Below are 19216 nucleotides of genomic sequence, written 5' to 3'. Positions count from 1 at the left end.
CTTTTGGTTTCGGTGCTTTCCGATTGGGTTGTGATTTTATCGGACTGGGAAGGAGTCTTTCTTTTCTAGTTTTAATCTTCGAAACCGTTCGGCGAGTAACGCCTAGAGCATCTGCAACTCGCTAAAAATTTGAGCGAAATTATTAACCATGAACCTTCAAGTGGTTTTTACTTACTTACTTGTTCTGTACCATTTAATGAGATTAAAGGACCACCGTTTTTCTTCTCAAGAGCAAACAATAAAGTTGGACACGATGTCCTGGGCACGGGAACTCAAACGTTTGCCCTCCATGTTGTAGACCAAACACGAACAATAAATAAGATAACAAAACATAAAAAATAGGACAACGAAACAAGAATCTTAACAACCAACGAACTTTACGAAGAACTGAATAGAAAACTTGAATAGAACAACGAAAAACTGCGATTAACCACTCTGAGTAAAACCAAAAATGACAGTGACGTTTGATGAAAAATCGATGAATTATTAACAGTCACTAGATTGACTACATCAGTGCCTATCGCACTATGTGGACGCATTTATTACGTATTTTATCTTTTTCTAATTCAAGGAACTTTGTGGAAGAGAATATCTGACGTAGAGCGTAATTTGGCCTAATTTCAGTAGACATACTATTTTCTGGCTCTTCGTTTTTGTAATCCTTAAAACAAAGATTCTTATGGTAGGTGCTGTCTGAGCTTGTATGATACTTCGGTCACGTGTGTCAAAAGATACATGAATTCAACTATAACGGTTTCACGGTCTTTGATCAGGTTTGTCGTTTCAAAAAGTATGACATGGTGGAAATGTTGCTCGAAAACGGCGCGATATGTTCCTCTGGGAACACTATATTGCACCAGTTTATAAAAGTAGCTGTTTGTACAGACATAATAAATAATTTCTTAGAAAACATAGATATTGATGTAAATGCTAAAAACCATAATGGAATAACGGCACTACATCTTGCCTGCCAGCATGGAAATTTTGATACCGTAAAGCTGCTAGTTACGAAGAACGCAGATGTGCATGCTTTAGACGATAATGGTGAAAACGTGTTACACTATGTAGGCCAAACACTCGATAATGGCGAAGCTATAACAAAACTACTATTAGAGCGTGAAGTTGATATAAATTGTTTAGATAGACGCGAAAGGACAGCTTTACATTAGCATGCGAACACGGTAACGTTGAAGTTTCCAGATGTTTAATTGAAAAAGGAATAAACATACATGTTGTAAACAGTAAAAACGAAAATGTGTTACATTATATATCAAAATCGCCAGCAGACTGTGGAGAAATAATCGATATGTTAGTAACATGTGGGATCAACGTCGATGTACAGGGCGACACGAAAAGTACACCCTTACATTATGCATGTTTTTATGGTAACATCAAAACAGTAGAAAGTCTACTCAAACACGGCACCGATGTCAACATCAAAGGCCATTGCAAACGTACTGCTTTACACTACGCACTGCACTTCGACAGACAACGGAGAACTAATAAATCTGCTTTTGACTAAAAGTATCGACATAAATTCCCAAACCTTGAAAGGGGAAACTGTGCTGCACGAAGCTTGTCAATTTGGCGAATTTGACTACGCAAAAAAGTTCCTTGAAAATGGGGCACAGGTGAATATGGTTGACGATAAAGGAAACACTGCTTTACATCATGTTTTTGACAGTCCATTCTTATGTGATGACGCGGACGGTACTTTATTAGTCAAGTTGCTAATAGAGAACGGGGTAGACGTTAACGCCCAAAATAGAACCGGTATTACGGCACTACATCTGGCATGTCGTAGTGGCATTGGCAAAATTGCAGAAGTATTAGTTGAGAATAACGCAAACGTGGATGCTAAAGACGCTATGGACGAAACCGCTTTACATTACGCTTTACGCTCAAAACAAAATTGCGTAGACACTTGCAAACTATTGATAGCTAAAAGTGTTGATGTTGATGCACCAAACAAGCATGGAATAACGCCGTTAAAGCTTGCAATTCAGTTGGGTTTCACTGTAGTTACAGAATTATTAACTGCAAAGTGTTCGACCAGTTTTGAACACAGTTTGCACGAGCTAAGTAACGATAGCGTAATTCTGGAAGAAATTGAGAACGTGAATGTAGAAGATCAAGATATACACGGATCGACGGTACTACAACGTGTGTGTAGAGATAATGGAGACGTTAAAATGGTGAAACAACTACTCAAAAGAGGTGCTAAAGTGAATACTGTCGATAACGAAGATAGCAACGCCTTACATTATGCCCTAAATTCAGAAACGGAGAATATAGAATTGCTCACTTTGTTGCTAGAACATATAGATTACATCGACGATGAAGACTGGATTGGTATGACACCCCTGCATGTTGCATGTAAAAACGGAAAATTTTTAAGTGCAAAGTTGTTGCTCAAATATGGAGCGGGTGTAAATATCACCGACATCAGTTACCGAAATGCCTTACACCATGCTTTGTCGGATAAAAACCAAAACAAAGAATTGATAGCTTTGCTAGTGAGTGAAGGTGCAGACGTAAACGCTCAGAATATAGAAGGAGTGACACGCTTACACCATGCGTGTGAATACAACAATTACGCAACAGCCAAAGTACTACTAGACAATGAAGCACGAATCGATATTTTAGACAGCAAATACCAAAACGCCTTGCACTATGCGCTATTAAACGAAGGATCACACAAAGATATAATAGACTTGCTGGCACAAAGTGGTGTAGATGTAAACGGAAAGGATGAAAATGGAACCACACCAATACACCGAGCAGGTGCCAAGGGTGACATAACTGACTTGGAATTAATACTTAAAAATAGAGGAGAACTTACACTCTTGGACAACAAGGGACGAAATGTTTTGCACTATGCGGCATCTCGATGCACCGAAGATGTACCTGTAGTACTATTTTTAATACGTAATGGTTTGAGCATTAACAGTAGAGACAAGAACAAAAAAACGCCTTTACACAAAGCTTGTCACTGCGGTAATTTTCTCGTGGCCGAAACGTTGCTTAAAGAGGGGGCGCAACTGGATAGTGTAGATATTAATAATGAGAATGCACTGCATTATGCGGCTTCCAATATTTTCAACCCCTTTGATACCATAAAGATAATGCGACTTTTGCTCGAAAGAGGCATCAATATTAATGCTCAAAATAATGAAGGAGCGACACCAGATATTAATAATGAGAATGCACTGCATTATGCGGCTTCCAATATTTTCAACCCCTTTGATACCATAAAGATAATGCGACTTTTGCTCGAAAGAGGCATCAATATTAATGCTCAAAATAATGAAGGAGCGACACCATTGCATCTCGCGTGTAAATATGTAAATGAGGAATTTGTTGAAGAATTGCTTAAAAACGGGGTTGACGTCGATGTGTTTGACAACAACAAGGAGAACGCGTTGCATTATGCAATGAAAACAGCGACCGAGGAGTCGTTCGTAGAAGTTTTGCTGCTGGATTTTAATATTGACATAAATGCGCAAAACAAGCAAGGAACTACTGCACTTCATCTGGCTTGTCAGCGTGGTATTTTGGGGTGTGTTGCAATATTATTAGAGAATGGAGCTGACGTGAACATTAGGGATAATGATAATAAAAATGCATTATGTTACGTATCAAATACGTCTAAAGATAAATTGAAGATTATTAATCTATTAATTCAAAGTGGGATTGACAGAGACGATGAAGATTAACTCCACATCGATTGCATGAATTGTTACCGTTTGGTGCTTAATTTATAATTGTAAGGGTGCTATGTAAATTTCTTATGTCTATAAATTAATATTAAAATAAAGGCGCTTGTTCACTGCTGTTCTTAGATAATATTTCGTTGTTTTTCATAATCGGAAATATGCGCATTTTCGACCGACGCTAACACGTGGTCTAGATTTGATTTATTGTTTGTAAATTCACAGTTCATGTTAGGATTTTAATCGTTACTGGTTCTAACACAATTAAACATTAGATTGTTCAGATAGAGCACTTGCTAGCAAATATCATGAAATTCACTTAGGGTAAGGTTGCTCAAGTCGTACCACAGCCTAAGTCGTACCCAGGCTATAACTCGTCTGATATTTGTAAACAGTTCCATGTAGTGTTCTCAATCGGAACTATTTAGTCGACCGAGCAAACGCAAGAAAGCGGACCGCCAGGTGGCTGTCAGATGCAGAAATAACTAAAAAGTACGTTTTTTGTACACTTTTCATATATTTTTTTAACTCAGTTGTAAGCTTGTTATGGCAGGAATATGATTCATGCCTTTTTTCTTCAATTAACATTTTATAAAACATTTATTTGGCAATCGTTTAGGCATTCTCAAACGATCGTACATTTTTTGGTTATGGTGTGATTTAAGTTTCAAAGTTATACGACCCTGTTGCTTAAGTCGTACCTATGTCCAATTCTTTAGTCGTACCGATACGACTTAGGTATTAAGAAAATTGTTTAATAATTTATTTTATTTTTTTACCAGAATGGCAAAGAGAAAGTATACAATACGTGGAAGCAGGAGTACATGGACGAAGCCTTGGAGAAACATCGAAATGGAGAGATTGGATTTAATGAAGCATGTAGAAGATTTAATATACCAAAGCCTACATTGCGACGACACTTAAAAGGTTTGAATAACAGAAAAAAATTTGGAAGACCTAATAATATGTCACCAGAGATGGAAGAGATATTAGCACAGTATTTGATGAATTTAGAGTCTTGTTTCTTCGGTCTAACTACCACTGAATTCAGAAAACTTGCCTTCGAACTTACTGAAAAAGCTCAACTACCTCATCGTTTTAATAAGGAAAAGAGAATAGCGGGCAAAAAGTGGTATTATAGGTTTATGAAGGAGCATCCTACTTTGTCCTTGCGTGCTCCAGAACCAACCTCGATGGCCAGAAGCAAAGGCTTTAATAAAGAGCGTGTTAATCAGTTTTTTGATAAGTACGAAGAAATACTGGACAAATACAAGTTTGTTGATCACCAAATATATAATATGGACGAAACTGCATTATCCACCGTTCACAAACCTTCCAAATATTTTCTAAGTACGACTAAGGCTATAGGAGGTACGAGTTAAGCGACTAGCCGCCTTAATCGTACCGATGGTACATTTCTGAAAAACAGTAATATATCGGTTTTGATAAAATAAAATTAAGTTTTTATGATTGTTAGTTAAAAGTTAACTAAATAAAGAATTAGTAGTGGGAGTATATTTTGTTTTTTTTCAATTACACTTATTGTTACAGTAATATTTCCTTAGGGGGTACGACTTAAGCAACCCTACCCTAGTGAGGACTCATGCTTCGTTTATCACTTGGATTAAGCCGTAATTTAACATCATGTAAATGGTTTGTTAGATTCGTTGATAAAGTGTGGCATCATTTAACATCATGTAAATTCTTTGTTTGAATCGTTGATAAAGTATGGCATCATTTAACATCAAGAGTTTGTTGGCACATTACTTTTGTAAATTATCTGTTATAATATGATTCGTTTATTTAAATGTATACAAAATATCAACAAAATTAAACATTCAGATACTATTTTCTATCTGTCAACCCTTTTTCTAATCAGCACACTCTTCTTTTTCAAAACTAAGATCCGTTACACTGTCTAATAAAATTCAGGACGGCAGACAGACGGACAGACGGAAACGGCAGACTCTAGGAGTCGTGTGCAACTATTAATTTCATGCTTAGGAACGGCATTCTCAAAAATGTTGTGCACAACTGCATATAAAACAGACAGAAAGTGACACGCTGATATGTTATCAGTAATAAATTGATAACAGTGAAAAAATAGAGCTAAAAGTTGTTAACTTCAATGCCATACATACAACTTGAAAAAACGTGTAACAATTACCTTCCATTTGCAAACTAAAATGACAACATTCTTTATAAACATATGTATGTATACAGCCGCCATACTTTTTTTATTGCTGACCTCCGCTGTTTCGTTCAAATTTATTTCTAAACAAAAACATTAAAGCGTTTTATTACTAACAGTTTTGCAAACCGAAACAACAAGAGGTAGAATATTTTTAAATGGGCTTACATACATCAAAAAAGATTATACTTAATAATATACCGAAAAATGTTCATCCGAAGGAGGAGGCAAATTTCTTATCTCACTTTTTATTCTGGTATAAATTTTCACCGGTTTAGCAGCTACACTATATTTTCAAATTTTAGTTGGCAGCTAAAAACACTTTTAAAGTGTTGGAAAAATGGAATAACTGACGACAATTTTGTAACACCGATAAGAGATCATGAGACACAATTGTTAGGCGACAGACTGGAAGCACTATGGAATAAGGAAAAAATTTCAAGAAAAAAACCTTCTTTTACCAGAGCCCTGGCACAATTTTTAGGTATCAAATATGTGCTTTGGGGATTAATTTTTTCTATAACCGATACGCTATCAACGTAAGCATAAAAGCATACAGATATATTTAAATGTGACACTTTCATATATATATAGACAATCTGTCACAAAAAACTTCAGTACAGACGTCACTAGCTGTAAACAAATGCATGCACTGACAATAGGACTGTTGCAGATTCCTCCAATCGCTATATCTGGGTAAATTACTGGAATATTTCTCAGAAAACACGAAACTCACGACTAAAGAGGCATATATTTATGGATTGGCCGTAGTTTTAGCCCTTTTACTTCGAGTGATAAGTTTCCAGTTCCATTATTTGGAAATTTTCAACACTGGTTTGAAAATTCGTGCATCGTGCTGTTCTTTAATTTATAGAAAGACTATAAACTCTAAATTAGCTACCATACAAAAAAATACTTTAGCACATATATTAAACTTGTTCTCTAGCGACGTTGACAAATTTGAGACGGTTTTTTGTTATATTCACCGCATGTGGAACGGTATTTTGAAAATCATCGTAGCAATATTGTTCTTTCTTTCATTGTCTGGTTACAAAGGGGTCATGGGAGCAGGAATAATGGTAATTTTTGCACTTTCCCAATGTTAGTATATTTTTCTTATTATCACTCCAAAAGTATTGTACTTACATTTCAGATTTTTTTTTCACAGGAGCTGCTGCTCGACGACGAAAAGTAACCAAAGAAAGGGACAATCGGATACGGATAATGAACGATATCATTTTTAGAATGCGAGAAATCAAAATGTATGCCTGGGAAACACCTTTCGCTGATCTCATACATAAAATTAGAAGGTTTTTATTTCTAAAATCAAGACACTATTATTATAGTAGCCTGCATAGATATTGTAGCCGTCCATAGAGTCGAGATTTGCGAATAAAAATAAAATAAAACCGGCTCAAACGGAGCCGACGACGCTTTGCAAGTTCTGTCACTACGGCGCGCGTTATATCACACAGGGGTGTATTTAAGGCTGTTTGCACAAAATCTTAGGGTCACTGTAATCTTACTATTTTCTATCTACGACAAACGATTTGTCACACAGCTACGAAACCGATGATCTAGAGAAAGATGGAAGTTTGAAAATTTATTTCAACAAGTGTTATAACCGTTTGGTGCAACACAATTGGTTCAAGCAAACTAAAATATGACAGGAAACAAACAGTCCACGTGGACTAGTTTATAGGCGTGTTTGCTGCTAAGATGACTAGGTTTTTCGCTCCACCTGCCTCCGCAACGATGAATATACCATACCACAACTTGTGTACAGTGAACAGAGCTTCGATTTTATTGACGAGATTCAGCTCATAACGGAAAAAATGACATTTAATATTAAATACGTCTCTGTGCAAAGTGTGCCAGAGTGACATCAGACTTTGCAAGCCACCGTCGGCTCCGTTTGAACCGGTTTTATTTTATTTTTATTCGCAAATTTCGACTCTATGGACGGCTACAATATCTATGCAGGCTACTATACCGAGTAACATTTTAGATGTGAACTTACCCAAATGAAAAAACTAAATCATATATCGAATGAAAACACCACGATTGCGACATACATTCCCAAAATATCGATTTACATGTTTATTTCGCTTTTAACAACTACTGGTACTGCTTTAAACCCACAGATGGTTTTTATGTCAATAAACATATACAATTTACTTAAATCGTCGCTGCAACATTCAATTTCTGCTGTTAATTTAATGTCAGAAGTTAAAGTAACTATAGCCCATATCCAAAGTTTTTTGCTTTCGGATGATGAAGTGGCTGTTGACACACAAAAAATAGAAGATATGCGAGGTTGTAGAATTTATGCTCGTAATTTAACAGCTAAATGGAACCCACTACAAAAGGCGACGATAAAAGATATAAATTTTGAACTTGGTTCTAGTCAATTAGTTGCTGTTACCGGAGACACAGGGAGTGGAAAGTCATCTTTACTCCAAACTATATTACGAGAATTATTTATAATGGACGGTATTCTCTCCCAGGAGGGTTTGATATCTTATGCATCACAAAATCCATGGGTGTTCTCGGCAACTATCCAAGAAAACATTGTATTTAATGAAACGTTTAACAACAACAAGTATTTGAATGTTCTTAAAATTTGCGCTTTGGAGTATGACATATCTCTTTTTTCCCATGGAGACAAAACATTGGTGGGAGAAAGAGGAGCTATGTTAAGTGGAGGCCAAAAAGCCAGAATTAACTTGGCACGAGCTATATACAAAGATGCAGACATCTATCTTTTGGATAATCCTCTAGCGGCGATGGATGTATCTGTCGCTCAACAAATATTTACTCAATGTATTTTGAAATATCTAAAAGGCAAAAGTGTTGTACTAATAACACACAATTTAAAATTTCTCAATTATTCCGACCGAGTATATGTTCTAGAAGATGGGAAGGTAAACTTTTCTGGAAAATATGAAACATTAGAAGAGACACCAAATAACGTACAAGAAAACGGTGACAAAGCATCGACAAAGCTTTCGGAAAAAAAATCTGAAGCTCAAGTTGAAACTAAAGAACACAGAGGTAGTGATAAAATCAACACATTTACAACATACTTATTTGCAAACGAACGCAAGTTCTTCGTCTATCTTCAGTTCCTCCTTTTTGTTTTAACTCAAGTTTTCATAAATGGTTCAGACGCGTTCTTGTCTTTCTGGATCAACCTAAGGCAAAATCCTTCTAGTTTTAATACAACACTACTGCAGTACTTTTCCGACGTTAAATGTTTGTACATTTACAGTGGATTTATTCTAATAATGGTATTCTTGTATCATATGGGTTCTTTAAACTTTGTGGAATGTTGTTATAAGTGCTCTGTTAAGTTACACGATACGTTGTTCAACAAAATCCTGTATGGAACTATGGAGTTTTTCGACAACCATGCATCTGGTCGAATTATTAACAGAATTTCTAGTGATATGAGTGCAATCGATGAGACCATTCCCAAAAATTTGTATCAAGTCGTGAGACAAGCGTATACTGTGTTGGGTGTCTGTCTTGTTGTTACTGCAGTAAATTATTACATGATTCTTCCAACACTAATTTTGTTGATAATTTTTTATTGCTATTGGCAAGCTTTCCGACCAGTGCTTAACAGATTGAAGAAAATCGCTGCCACACGTAAATCTATAGCATAAGTCACATCCTTTACTAATTTGAGTTTTATAGGTAAAAGTCCGATTTATACTCATGTGGTTGCTACCGTTGACGGATTATCAACCATCAAAGCATCAAGAGCCCAAAAATACTGTTTATCAAAATTTGAAACCCATCAAGACTGCTATAACTCTATTAGATATCTGCATCAAGCTCTGCACGGTTCTTACGCTTTTTGGACAGATTTCACGTGCATGTTATATGTAGCCGTTGTCATATTTTTTTTAATAATCTTCAAAAAAAGCAAGTAAACACGTGTTACTGGTTGACGGTACTCTTATGTTATTTTTCTAGGTGATATGGTAGGAAACGTTGGTTTATCCATTACACAATCGCTGTTATTGATTTCGTCGACTCAGAACATGATAAAAATTTATGGCGAGCTTGACTCGCACATGACTTCAGTTGAAAGAGTTGCGGAATATGATGACCTAACAGTTGAAAATATTAATAAAAGTGAAATTAATCCCCCTAGCGCATGGCCTGCAGAAGGCAAAATACTATTTCAATCGGTCTTCATACGATATTCTCCCGAAAAACCGTTTGTCCTTAGAAACATCAGTGTGGATTTTCAAGCTGGTGAAAAAATAGGAATCGTTGGAAGAACTGGTGCCGGAAAATCATCTTTGATAAATGCGCTCTTTCACTTGTACGAATTCGAAGGAACAATTTTGATAGACAACGTCGATATAAAAACGGTTCCTCTTGGCACTCTGAGATCTCGAATAGCGACTGTTCCTCAAGATCCGGTTCTTTTCTCAGGTACCATACGCGAAAATTTAGATCCTTTCAAAGAATTCACGGACTGCGAGTTATGGAGTGTTTTAGAAGAAGTCCATCTGAAAGCGATTATTTCAAATTTACCATCTGGTTTGGACAGTTCTCTTTCGGAAACCGGGCTCAATTTTAGTGCGGGACAGAAACAACTAATGTGTTTAGTTAGAGCTATTTTGAAAAAATGCACAATTATTGTTCTTGACGAAGCAACTGCCTTTCTGGACTTAGACACCGACAAATTAATTCAAGCTACAATTCAGAAGAGATTTCATAAGGCAACGATTTTAAGAATTGCTCACAGATTGGACAGTGTGATGAATTCCGATAAGATCTTGGTTTTAGATGATGGCTGTGTTGTAGAATTTGGTACCCCAAACGGACTTCTACAAAATGTGAATGGTTATTTTTACAGATACGTCCATGAATATGAAAGCTCGTCGTTAACTATGTAGATCCATATTTAAAAAAAATAAAAACATTTTTAGGCGACCATTACAAATCTAGTCGTTTTATCTCCCCAATCACGTTTATGAAGCGCTTTTTTTGAAGTTGAAATGACACGATTTTGTTTGGTGAATTCAAATTTAGTTAAAAAAAACCTCACGACGTGCTAAATTTTAGAACATTTTAGTAAGTGTTGAAGTTTCGGATATTAAATTGTATACACTTAATGCAAAAAAATAAAGTCTATCAGGCTCTATTTGAAGTTGATCAAATTTTTAATGTAGGCCATTGTCTAATTGGCCTTGATGGCTGTACTATCTATGACTCGGTTGAAATTACAAGATGTTTCAATTGTAACAAGTACGGACACTCATCAAAAGGTTGCAAAACTAAAACTTGTTGTCCTAAATGTGCTGGTGAACGTAATGCTGCTGGGTGTAAGATTGGCAATCTCAAATGTAGTAATTGTGTTAACTACAATCCTGTATACGTTTTAAGAAGACGACTGTATGTAATATATTTTTTTTTAAGTGTATTAATATTAATAATATTAATAATATTAATATAATAATAATAATAATAAGTTTATTAAAGCTAATAGCTAATACATTACAAATGTTTACTCAAGTCACACACTTAGATACTAATAATAATTAAACTAATTGAAAATATATCTCAATAAAATCAAATTTCTTTAAGTTGAGAAACAACACAAAATTCATCAAGGCTAAAGAATGCCTTATTTCTCACCAGAAATAATTTAATTCTTTTTTTGAAAACCTCTTTCCTCAAGCTTTTGATAACAGGTGGAAGAGGGTTATAAAATTTAACAGCAAAATAATCTGATCCTCTTGACTTATTTATACGCGTAAAGTTAGGGCGAAAGAGATCACAAGGTCTTGTCATGTAGGTACCTACATATGATCGGCAGTGTTAAATTCTGAAATATGAGAATTAATATACGTTAAACAATGAAGTATATAAACGGAAGGGACGGTAAGGATCCTTAAATCTTTAAATACATGTCGACATTCTTGTCTATATCCCAGACCAGATATGACACATATAAATTTCCTTTGAAATGAAAAGTTTCTTGCAGTATGAGGAGAATGACCCCACAGAAGAGTACCATAAGAAATTAGGCTACCAACACAAGAATGATACACAGTCAACAATGTTTCAAGTGCAACAACACCATGCATTTGTCTGAGAACAAAGAGATTTTTGGCAATTCTGTCTAAAATATAGTCCACATGAAAATTCCAACACAAAGTTGTGTCTAACACAATACCTAGCAACTTAATACTCTTTTTTTTGCAATCTAATGTCCTAAGAGAGCAAATCAAATTTTGGCTTTTATCTTTATTGATAACTAATTTGTTACTTAATGACCATCTAGTAAAATATTCATTAGAAATATTATCATTATTACCTACTTAACTTTGCAATATCATCACTGGTATTAGTAATTGTAATATCATCTGCAAAAAGAGTTATTTTGCCAGTTGGTGCAGCTTGTGGCAATTCATTAATATATATAAGGAAAAGTATGGGACCCAGTACTGATCCTTGTGGGAGACCTTTCTTAATATACGTTGTCTCTGATTTGTCACCATTAACATAAACAAACTGACATCTAGAACGGAGGTAGGATTCAAGGAAAGTTACGGAATTTTGATCAATAGAAAGCCATTTTAACTTTGTGCATAAAATGTCGTGATCGACACGATCAAAAGCTTTAGAAAGGTCAAAACAAGTAACAGAAGCATATTCTTTGGGTTCAAATGTAGCTAATAATGTCACAGATTGTCCTAACAGCAAGAGTTGTTGAAAGATTATGCCTAAAACCGAATTGGGAAGGATGAATTTTTTTTTCTAAATAGTCAACTAATTGGTTTTTCATGCAAACTTCCAGAATTTTGCCTAAAACTGGAACAAGAGAAATAGGACGATAATTACCAACGTCAAATATGTTGCCCTTTTTATGAAGTGGAATAACTTTAGATATTTTAAGAGCATCGGGAAATATGTTGTGCATTAAGCATTTATTAATAAGTTTAGTGAGCGGAGATATCAACACATTTATTGTAGACTTTACAATATAGGAAGATATGTTATAAGCATCTACACTTTTTGAGCGCTTCATGTTATTAATTATATTTCTAATATCAATTTGGGAAATCTGACAAAATGTGAAATGCTGATCCCCTAGCAAATTTGGCTTGAAGTCATTGTAACTAACACTATTAATAAGTCTTAAATCATTGTCATTTATAACATTCAAGAAGTAATTATTAAAATCATTAGAAGATAATTCAGAAGGAATGTCATGTTTTTTTGAGTTCTTTTTATATGAGTTTATCACATCCCAGGAGGCTTTTTGTTTATTGTTTGACTTAGAAATGTAATTGTCGTAGGCTCTCTTTTTTTATTCAATTATAGCATTGCGGTAAATATTTCTAAATTTATTGAACTGTTTTCGAGTAATCAGGTTTATGCTTAGTAAGTTACCATAAAATATTAATTGTTCACGCATTTTTCTAAGTGTCTCATTAAACCAAAATATTTTATCCTTAGGAGAACGGATCTTTTTATGTTTGATTGGTAAGTAGACATTAATGGCAGATGACAACACAAGCAAAAATTTATTCCACAACTCATTGAAGTCGAGGGAAATATCTTCTAAAAAGGACCACGACAGATTTTCCAAATAATTATACAAGTTAAACATACCAATAAACGTATGAGGTCTGTAGAAGATGCTCTGATTTTCATATATAGAATCATTTGGTGTATATAAAGTCATACAAATCCCTTTGTGATCAGACAAAAAAGGTTCATGTACTACAGTTGCGTACTTATCATTTTCAATATTCGTGAAAATGTTATCAAGACATGCATTTACTCGCGTAATCTCAAATACAGTTTGTTTAAGACCAAATGAGCGTAACAAACGTAGAAGAGTACATGTATCATTCTCTTGTAAAAGAAAGTCTATGTTGAAATCACCAGTTACAACAATGTGTGAAGCACTGTTTCTCCCCATTATGCTATTTAGTAGAGAATCTAGGTTTGAAAGGAAAACATCAAAGTCACCACTAGGCGATCTATAGACAGAAACTATAACGAGATTGTTGGTGCTTATTCCAACAAATTCACAATGAATTTCGTGACACAATTTAGTACAGTTTAAAATCTTAAAATGAGTAATACTTCTGTGTAGAAGAATACAAACTCCACCATGAATATGACGTAAACGACAAAAATTTGTAACAATCTCATACTGTTCCAAGTTTATTGAATGAATTTCAGTGGAATTCAGCCAATATTCATTTAAGCAAATTATTTCAAGAGGTTCTTAACATTTCAAATATGCCTGTAACTCATGGATCTTATTACTAAGGCACTGAATATTTATGTTGGAAATATTAATAATCATTCCCTGACGATGACCTCTTAAATTGATTTATGTTACCTGAACAAGTTGAGGCGTTAACTGAAAACCTCTACTATTTGTAAAATTAAAGTTAAACCTTCTTACGACTACTCCTTTTGGCCAAAAAGTCGCGTCCATTAGCCGTTCCTTCAATTCAAATTTAATTCCAATGCAAAATGATTGATTTTGACTCTTACACGAAAGCTTCTCGATGGAGATATTGATATCTTCAACTTGATGTCGATTTACAATATAATTTTGGACATCATCGGAGGTGGCAGACTTCTTGACGTTGCCTACATAAATCCAAGCCTTTTTTGTTTTAAAGATGCCGAGAAGTTGGCAGTTTCCGCAATTTGTGCTGTTCCGGTTATAGCTTCATCCTTTCTTTTTTTCGATTTTTTGCGAACTACGGTGACAAATTCTTCCTCACTTTTGTTTTTATTAGTTACAGGTGTTATAGTAGACAACTCTTCAGTTCGGGGATAGCTGTTGGATGTCTCTGGAGCATCATTCGTAGCACTGCCTTTAATTTTCAATGTCGGATCTCCTTGAAATGTATGTTTATTGACATTTTTTGAAGTAGTTGGTTTTATGTCCTAATCACGTGTGGCAGACACATTATCATTAGTATTGAACTGCGTTTTTATTAAGTTCATATCTTTCAACAAGTTAGCAATCATATGATTCTGCCCACTAATAACATTATTTTGTTGTAAGACCTGATTTTGTAAATTAATTACAGCAGATTCTAACGACCTCAATAAATTGCCCATGTTCTTATTAACAGATTTACAGGACTTACAAAACCACACCAAACTGTTATTTTCGATAAACTTCAGTTCCGTTTTCTTGAAACTGGAGCAGTTCAAATGAGTGATATAACTAATTCGTAACACTCAGAACAAAATGATTCCGTGTCTTTAATGTTGCACGGTTCACACATAAAAAATATTGGAAAGATATTGGGGTTGTGATTAATTTTCTTGTAGAGTGCCTAATATAATATAGAATGTTAGCTTTATTTTATTATAATTTGTCATCTGTATTAGAATTTTTATGTATATTTATTTATTTATTTAAATATTTTCCCCTATAACTGAAACTTGTTTCTGTTGGACAAATCAACTTATTAGTATTATTATTAATATTATTAATATTAAAATCAGGATACCAATGTTGCCCGTTTTTCTCAACAAACTGATCATTCCTAGAGCGACTAGAGTTGCAAATGAATGTCCAATAATGTAGAAGGAGGTGTCTCTGACCTTATGCTAAAAATATAAGCATATAAAATAAATTATCATTAAAATATGTAAATTTTAGAGAACCGGTAGTGTGTTCTGTGCAGTTTCTTCAATAGAGTCCTCGGGGTTGTCATTACTGTTCTGTACTCTTATGACGTGTGCTTTTAATGTATTCGTCAAATATTCTAGTGTTTTGAAGATGCTTTCCACTCCTGGTAAAACGAACACGGATGGAGCTTGTAGGGGTGAGTCAATAAGGCTATTTAATTTAACAGCAGACAAACGAATAGTTTCGCGATTGGGAATATACTGAATGAACAAATTTTCGCCCTCTTCTGTTTTTTTGTCTAAAACTTCTACAGATTTGTTCGTTTTCTCTTTTTCCATCTCAGTTAATCTGAAATTCAGCGTTAATTACAACATTTTGTTTAAGACATAATAATTACTTTGCAAATGTTAAACTTCTCACATCTCTAGACGTTACGTCGATTTCAAAATCTTTCCCTAAAAGTTGAACAATTTCTATACTCATCATCGAATCCATACCGAGTTCCGTAAATGTCGTATAGTGACTTATCGTTCTCATGTCATTTATTCCCAAAACAAAGGAAACAGCTTCTACTGCACTAACAATGTTATTTTTCTGTTGTTTTTTGGCAACCACCATACTAGAAACCACCGGATAGTTATGTTTTAACAGGACATCCAACACCTCAAGACAGCTTGAAATCTTTTGTTGGAGAGTACCACTCAAAACTAATTCTTTATTCTCCTTCTGCATCTTTGCCGCCAAACCGACCTTTAAAATATTTGCAATCTTAAAAAATCTTTAAAAATTTATTAAGTACTTCACCGATTGCACCCCATTGAATAGCCACAGCTGGCAATCCTTCTCGCTTTCGATTCTCACATATTCGTTCCATAACAGAGTTTGCCATACCATAGTTGCTTTGACCCGGATTTCCGCGACCACAAGATAGTGACGAAAATATGACAAAATACCTAAAGTATATCGTTAGAAACAACCGGTAATTTTAAGTTGTGAATAAACCTTAGTTTTGGGCACAATTTCCTAGTGATTTGATCCAAATATAGTGTGGCGCGAGCTTTTGGTGCTAACGAAGTTTCGAAAGTTTCTTGAGTTTGATCTTCAAATAGTGCGTCTTTAAGAACAACAGCTAAGTTAAAAATAGCATCGACAGGACCAAGCTCGGTCGCTTCGTTGATTAAATCTTCACATCCTCGTTGGGTGGTTACGTCTTTCATTGAAATTTTTACTTCGATGCCGTATGTTGTCCAAATTCTAAAATTGCTAGTGAATATCTTTACTGCGTATGGAGATTATATTTTACTGTATTCTTTGCTGTTGGTAACCAGTTTGAATACCCGATCTCGAAGTTAATACTAGTTTTCTTGCACCTCTCAGGACCAACCAGTCGCCTAATTCTAAACCAACTCCACCTAGTCCTCCAATAACGACATAGGTGTAACGCACGTCACAATGGAAACTTAAAAAACAATAATTTTAACGTACCTATTTTCAGTGATAACTTACCGTGGATTTGACATCATGTGAAATGTACTAACACTATCTTCTTCTTCATTCCGTAGTTTGATCAGTATTTTGCCAATGTGTTTACCCGTCATCATGTATTTATACGATTTTTCAACTTCATCTGCACTGAATAGTGCCCTGGGAAGTGGTTTTACAAAACCTTCTCCAATTCCCTCTATTAAACGTTTCACCACTATAGATGTCATTTCCTTAAAGTTTCTAAAAACGACATCAAACAATATGCCGTGGTAGCTAATTTCCTTTTCCATGAACAAAAGATTTAAAGAACTGTCATTGGCCAAATCGTATTTGCCAATTTCCATAAACTTTCCTCCTTGTGCTAAACACCTAATCGAAGCCTGCAATTTATCCTCACTTAGGGAGTTCAAAATTATGTCAACACCTTTATTCCGGGTTTCTGTTTTAATCATTTGTTCAAACGAAGTGTCTCGTGAATTCCCAATATGGTTGTCTGGAATTTGCGGATAGTTTTCTTTTAAATATGCTCTTTTTTCCTGAGTGCCAACCGTTACATAAATTTCGCATTTATAGTGAAGACAAACGTTCAAGGCAGCTAGTCCAATACCACCAGTGACGGAGTGAATAAGAATTGAGGAACCCGGTTTCATATCGCCAACCTTAAAAAGATATTAATAAAGAGATGGATTTTGTTAATATTCGTACCATGAAAAGAGCATAAATAACAGTGCAATACACAACAGAAACCGTTGCCGCATCTTCAAGTGTCCATGATTCTGGTATTTTCCAAATTGAGGAAGGATCTGAAGTAAAATAGGATGAAATACCTTGAATGCTAGTCATCCCAGCTATTCTACGACCACTGTAAATAATGTGTGTAACTTTGTTTTTTGCAATAAATAAATAACACCACCTTAGATCTTTTCCGGAAAATTCAAATCCTATTAGTGTCTCTTGGTCAGGTCGATGCGGTTGTAATATTTCGGGATTTACGCGTCCAGTAGCAGCCATAATATCTTTAAAGTTAACTGCTGAATAACATGTCTACAAACAGTTATCGTTTTCATTGAACCACGTAATATATAACTTACCGAAACCAAAAATTCTCCTTCTTTTAGTGGTGCTTCTTCAGATAAATGTCCCTCTAACCATTCGAAACTGGATATGTCTCCTCTACTTTTAAAATCTGCATAAGCATGTTCACAGTTAATCTTTTGTCTCTCCTCCAAAAGCAAATATCGGTATGTTCCCCACGATTTATCTTTATAAATGTTTACAGCCAAGTTTTTACTAATTTGTTTACTATAGAACGAATGCTGGGGATCAAATTCCGGAGCATCGTCCATCATAAAGAAACACTTAACTAAATTTCCATTTGGTTCACGCCTGATGCAATTTATCAAACCTAATATTCCTTCGGGATCTCTATTTGTAGCGTAAGCTATAATATCTTTCCCGAGATTTAAAGCGTTTTGTAACTCTGGAATCCAGCTAAAATTACTCGAAGATATTTTAATAAATTCGGGTCTAACATTTTCCACTTTTCTTCGCAATAAAATTATTCTTTCGTTTGGTGTTAAATAATCGGTTAAAATGTCTGCATCAGTAACATCGTTTTTTAAACTGAAACTGATATCTTCACGTGTTAGGATAAATCCGTGTTTGTTAAGTGGCGTGAAAAATTGTTTTAAAGTGTTTCCTTGTTGTAGAATTTTACTACCAACGTACAAAAGTATATTGCTTTCAGGTGTTAAAGTAACAGTTTCGAATTTTATTCCAGGTGTTTTATCTATGGTTGTTTCTGACGAAATGGTTAGATCAGGAGTTATTCCAGGAATGTGGTCTAAAATTTTATTGACAAAACCTAAGATGTGTTCATCATTTATATCTGTGAATTCGTTAATGATTTCCACAGCTTTAAATCTGTTATCTAAACTATTTTCTAAGATAATTTGAGTGTTGACTCGTACTGCTTCTTCTAACCCTAACGGTAAATTATTTGAGATAAATACGTTCTTTTCCAAAACTGGTTCCAATTGTACTTTTTTCTTGAAAATAGAAGTTACTTGAATTCCGTGAATTTCAATTCCACCAGACCTAAACAAGACAAAGCTCTTTGTTTAACTGTAATTCTAATAATTAGTTTATATACTTGATCAAGTTGCAATTCTTGTTCACATAAACAGG

At 34.8% G+C, this 19216-nt stretch overlaps 5 protein-coding genes across 5 annotated transcripts; 4 read left to right on the top strand and 1 right to left on the bottom strand.

The window, feature by feature from the left end:
* The first annotated feature begins 797 nt into the window (after positions 1-797).
* LOC135138505 (putative ankyrin repeat protein RF_0381) lies at positions 798-1169 on the top strand. The gene has a single exon (XM_064068480.1). The coding sequence runs from the start codon at positions 798-800 to the stop codon at positions 1167-1169; it is 372 nt and encodes a 123-aa protein (XP_063924550.1).
* Positions 1170-1427: 258 nt separating this feature from the next.
* Positions 1428-3716, top strand: LOC135138504 (putative ankyrin repeat protein RF_0381). Its single transcript, XM_064068479.1, has one exon. It carries the CDS (start codon positions 1428-1430, stop codon positions 3714-3716), a length of 2289 nt encoding a protein of 762 aa, XP_063924549.1.
* Positions 3717-3978: 262 nt separating this feature from the next.
* On the top strand, positions 3979-5130 carry LOC135139105 (uncharacterized). The gene is made up of 3 exons (XM_064069206.1): positions 3979-4205; positions 4496-4640; positions 4689-5130. Exons 2-3 carry the CDS (start codon positions 4538-4540, stop codon positions 5093-5095), a joined length of 510 nt encoding a protein of 169 aa, XP_063925276.1. The 5' UTR covers positions 3979-4205; positions 4496-4537; the 3' UTR covers positions 5096-5130.
* Positions 5131-6047: 917 nt separating this feature from the next.
* LOC135138503 (probable multidrug resistance-associated protein lethal(2)03659) lies at positions 6048-10820 on the top strand. The gene is made up of 7 exons (XM_064068478.1): positions 6048-6160; positions 6210-6443; positions 6578-7005; positions 7058-7214; positions 7913-9555; positions 9604-9834; positions 9886-10820. Exons 1-7 carry the CDS (start codon positions 6063-6065, stop codon positions 10818-10820), a joined length of 3726 nt encoding a protein of 1241 aa, XP_063924548.1. The 5' UTR covers positions 6048-6062.
* Positions 10821-15327: 4507 nt separating this feature from the next.
* LOC135138502 (fatty acid synthase-like) lies at positions 15328-18002 on the bottom strand. The gene is made up of 10 exons (XM_064068477.1): positions 17943-18002; positions 17735-17891; positions 17051-17688; positions 16848-17003; positions 16547-16798; positions 16344-16497; positions 15942-16294; positions 15580-15892; positions 15423-15522; positions 15328-15347 (listed from the first exon to the last, which is right to left on the bottom strand). The coding sequence occupies exons 2-10, from the start codon at positions 17870-17872 to the stop codon at positions 15328-15330; spliced, it is 2124 nt and encodes a 707-aa protein (XP_063924547.1). The 5' UTR covers positions 17873-17891; positions 17943-18002.
* Between the last annotated feature and the right edge of the window lie 1214 nt (positions 18003-19216).

The sequence above is a fragment of the Zophobas morio genome, unplaced genomic scaffold (genome assembly GCF_036711695.1).
Source record: "Zophobas morio isolate AGI-343-1 ecotype UQ-CSIRO unplaced genomic scaffold, CSIRO_AGI_Zmor_V1 ptg000030l, whole genome shotgun sequence".
Lineage (NCBI taxonomy): Eukaryota > Metazoa > Arthropoda > Insecta > Coleoptera > Tenebrionidae > Zophobas > Zophobas morio.
Note: the sequence above shows the minus strand (reverse complement) of the source record. Positions and strands in the feature narration are given on the sequence as shown.

Excerpts from the sequence above, each read along its gene's own strand:
- LOC135138505 (XM_064068480.1), top strand. The coding sequence starts at position 798 with ATGGTGGAAATGTTGCTCGAAAACGGCGCGATATGTTCCTCTGGGAAC.
- LOC135138504 (XM_064068479.1), top strand. The coding sequence starts at position 1,428 with ATGTCAACATCAAAGGCCATTGCAAACGTACTGCTTTACACTACGCAC.
- LOC135139105 (XM_064069206.1), top strand. The coding sequence starts at position 4,538 with ATGGACGAAGCCTTGGAGAAACATCGAAATGGAGAGATTGGATTTAAT. Across the intron at positions 4,641-4,688 it reads ATTGCGACGACACTTAAAAG|AGATGGAAGAGATATTAGCA; the intron begins GTTTGAATAACA and ends ATATGTCACCAG.
- LOC135138503 (XM_064068478.1), top strand. The coding sequence starts at position 6,063 with ATGGGCTTACATACATCAAAAAAGATTATACTTAATAATATACCGAAA. Across the intron at positions 6,161-6,209 it reads TTATCTCACTTTTTATTCTG|TTGGCAGCTAAAAACACTTT; the intron begins GTATAAATTTTC and ends TTCAAATTTTAG. Across the intron at positions 9,835-9,885 it reads TTTAATAATCTTCAAAAAAA|GTGATATGGTAGGAAACGTT; the intron begins GCAAGTAAACAC and ends TTATTTTTCTAG.
- LOC135138502 (XM_064068477.1), bottom strand. The coding sequence starts at position 17,872 with ATGACTAGCATTCAAGGTATTTCATCCTATTTTACTTCAGATCCTTCC. Across the intron at positions 16,799-16,847 it reads TACCAACAGCAAAGAATACA|AATTTGGACAACATACGGCA; the intron begins GTAAAATATAAT and ends TAGCAATTTTAG. Across the intron at positions 15,348-15,422 it reads GAGAAAAACGGGCAACATTG|TTATAGGGGAAAATATTTAA; the intron begins GTATCCTGATTT and ends AACAAGTTTCAG.